This window comes from Gavialis gangeticus, unplaced genomic scaffold (assembly GCF_001723915.1).
Source record: "Gavialis gangeticus isolate Ggan-Ray unplaced genomic scaffold, GavGan_comp1, whole genome shotgun sequence".
NCBI classification, from domain to species: Eukaryota; Metazoa; Chordata; order Crocodylia; family Gavialidae; genus Gavialis; species Gavialis gangeticus.
In genome coordinates, this window is record NW_017729006.1 from 42576051 (window position 1) to 42578896 (window position 2846).

At 47.9% G+C, this 2846-nt stretch overlaps 1 protein-coding gene across 1 annotated transcript in view; it reads left to right on the forward strand.

Moving 5' to 3' along the window:
- Positions 1-513: 513 nt before the first annotated feature.
- The window catches only part of NFX1 (nuclear transcription factor, X-box binding 1), a 103561-nt gene continuing 101228 nt past the window's right edge, over positions 514-2846 (forward strand). The window contains exon 1 of the mRNA XM_019508727.1: positions 514-598. Coding sequence (XP_019364272.1) covers positions 514-598 — 85 coding nt within the window. The remainder of the gene's footprint in view (positions 599-2846) is intronic.

Below are 2846 nucleotides of genomic sequence, written 5' to 3' on the forward strand. Positions count from 1 at the left end.
GACCCCGAGAAGGGTCAGGGGGCCAAGCACAGCAGTGGGCCACCTGAGCCCCAGAGCGGGCGAGGAGCGCGAGACGAGCCCCCAGAGCGGGCGAGCCAAGAACCTAGGGGGAAGCCCCGTAAAGGGCAGAGGGCCAGTGTAAGAGCCCAGAGTAGGGCAAGTGCGCAGTTCAGAGCCTGAAGAAGGTGATTGCACGAGCAGAAGCCCCAGGAAAGGGCCAGTGTAAGAGCCCAGAGTAGGGCGAGCGCGCCAGTAGAGGCCCGAGGCAGGGTGGGCGTGCAATTTAAAGCCCGGAGAGGGTGATTACCTGAGCAGAAACCCCAAGGAAGGGCGAGGCAGGGAGCGCAGGACAGAGCCCAGAGGGGGTGTGTGTATTGAAGGGCCCGGGAGGGGGCCACCACACTGACACAAGAACATCCAGGACAACCACGAGGCTTGGGGTGTGCTACAGGGGAGGCAGGAGGCATGCGTAGCCCATAAGGCTGGGGTGCACCATATCACTCACTGGTGAACATGGGCCAGTACCAAGATAGCATCGTGCACAAGGGGGTTGGAAGGCAGCCTCCTACTTATAATCGTAAAATCAAAGGCATGGCGGGTGAGACGGAGGGTGCGTTTAGGGCCCAGACTTGGCATGGTAGGGGTGCCAGGGGGATCACGGCTGCCCCTGCGCCCCGCCCTGTGACAAGGGGAAACCTGCTTTATGAACCTGGAGAATCGGAGCACTGAGCTGAAATGTGCTTATGCTGCTGGGATTTTAGGTTCTTTAGACATGGCTGTGGAAGTGGCAGCTGAGATGATTTGTCAGGCTTGAGGAGGTATCTGACAAAGAGCTCTGTTGACAATGCAGTTTTTATTATAAATATTTATGTGACTGCTTTTGGAGGCCATAAGTTTAGAGAAGGTTTTCTGGGTTCTTGTGAATTTTGCCTTCAGTGATCTTTAAGTCAGAAGTAGAAGTTTTTGTCTTCCTTGCCTTGTTTTGCCACTTTTTATTTGGCTACATCTCTTGACTGCATTTGTCACTGTTTTTTGGTGTGACTGCATCTACCTTGAGGGTTTTTGCTGGCATGTCAGTGTCATTTCCCATTCACTTACGTTAATGTTATGTTAAGATGCTTAAAACTAATTTGCAAAGGAAAGGAAAAAATGCATTTGGGTGAGGCCAAAGTGTTAAATTTGTACAAGAGTTATTTGCATACATACGAGGACTACATGAAGAGTATAAGCTTCTGTGTCTATGCAGGGAAATTATATGCGACTGCAAGGTTGAAGGAGTTGCTTCCCAAAATGTTTTCATCTGCTAGGGAGAGGAGGGTAGGGGCTAAAATTGCCATCTCCACTAGCTTTATAAACCCATGAGTGCTTACTGAAATAAGTGGTGAAACATTTCCAAGTGTAATAGGTTTGGAAACATTTCAAAAGTAAATCATTTCAGTTGCAAGAGATGCATATAGCCGCTGTTGTCCCTGGTGGCTGGAATGCTTCAAGCCTCTGCCTTCCAGCCAGGAGCATGACAGAAGGTTGCAAGTACCTGTGGCTTATCCCCTTCTGGATTCCGATACTCTAGTCCTAATTCCACCCAAACCTCTCCTCTCCCCCTCTCAGAGGAACAAGGAGTTAGAGGTGAATGGGGTTGGAGAACCTGGCAGTGGCAATGGTTTGAAAACCTAACAGCACCTGCTGAGCTGCCTACCCTGCTTCTGCCTCCCTTCCCTTGGGATTGGGGGAAAGAGAGCACTTTTGGGAACCCTGTCCCTCATTCACATGTAAAAAGTAAAATATTTTAGGATAGTAATATGATTAAAACAAAATAAAGTACTATTTTAGAGTACTTCAGTGACATTTGGAATTTTTCAAAGGGCCTGCACACTTCTGTATTTGAACCATTTCCATTTTTATTTCTGCCTGTACACTTCTGTCTGTGGCAGCTGCTAGTGATTTTACAGTACTTGCTTTCTATCCCTGGTGGTTCAGAAACACAGTTTAACCCCCATACATCTATCTAGGTTTGGAACTAGCCAAGGGCTGAGCACAGATAGTCCAGGATCCCTAACCTAATATAACTTCTTTGATCCTTGAGACCCTCTTGTTATAGTTTTGGCTCAGTGGAATTGCCTCATTTAACAAAATCCAGAACCCCTATTTATTACTCTTATGAGGGGTGAGGGGTTCTTAGCAGTACAACGTGCCACCGTAGCATCTCTACTTAAAAACTGATTTACATACATACATATTTATCAACCTTGTTAGACCCAAGGTATCCCTTGAAAAATGCCAGCTCTGAGCTTTCACTCTTTTCTTGACTATGGAAAAATAATAGGGGTATGGAAAAAAACTTTGAGGTAAAGCATCCACACGTGAGGACAGGAGGGCGATGCAGGCTGACCTTGACAGGCTTAGGATATGGGCAGACGAGAACCTCATGGTGTTTAACACTGAAAATTCAAGGTTCTCCACCTTGGGAAGAAAAACCTGCAGCATGCTTACGGGGTTGGCAGTGCTACACTGGCTAGCACTACAGATAAAAGGGACTTGGGGGTCACGATTGACCACAAGATGAACATGAGCCCTCAGTGTGATGCTGTGGCTAGTAAAGCAAGCAAAACACTGGCTTGCATCCATAGATGCTTCTCAAGCAAATCCCAGGATGTCATTCTTCTGTTGCATTCGGCCTTGGTGAGGCCACAGCTGGAGTACTGCATCCAGTTTTGGGCTCCACAATTCAAAAAGGATGTGGAGAAGCTTGAGAGAGTGCAGAGGAGAGCCATGTGCATGATCAGAGGTCAGGAAAACAGACCTTATGATGAGAGGCTGAGAGCTGTGGGACTCTTCAGCCTGGAAAA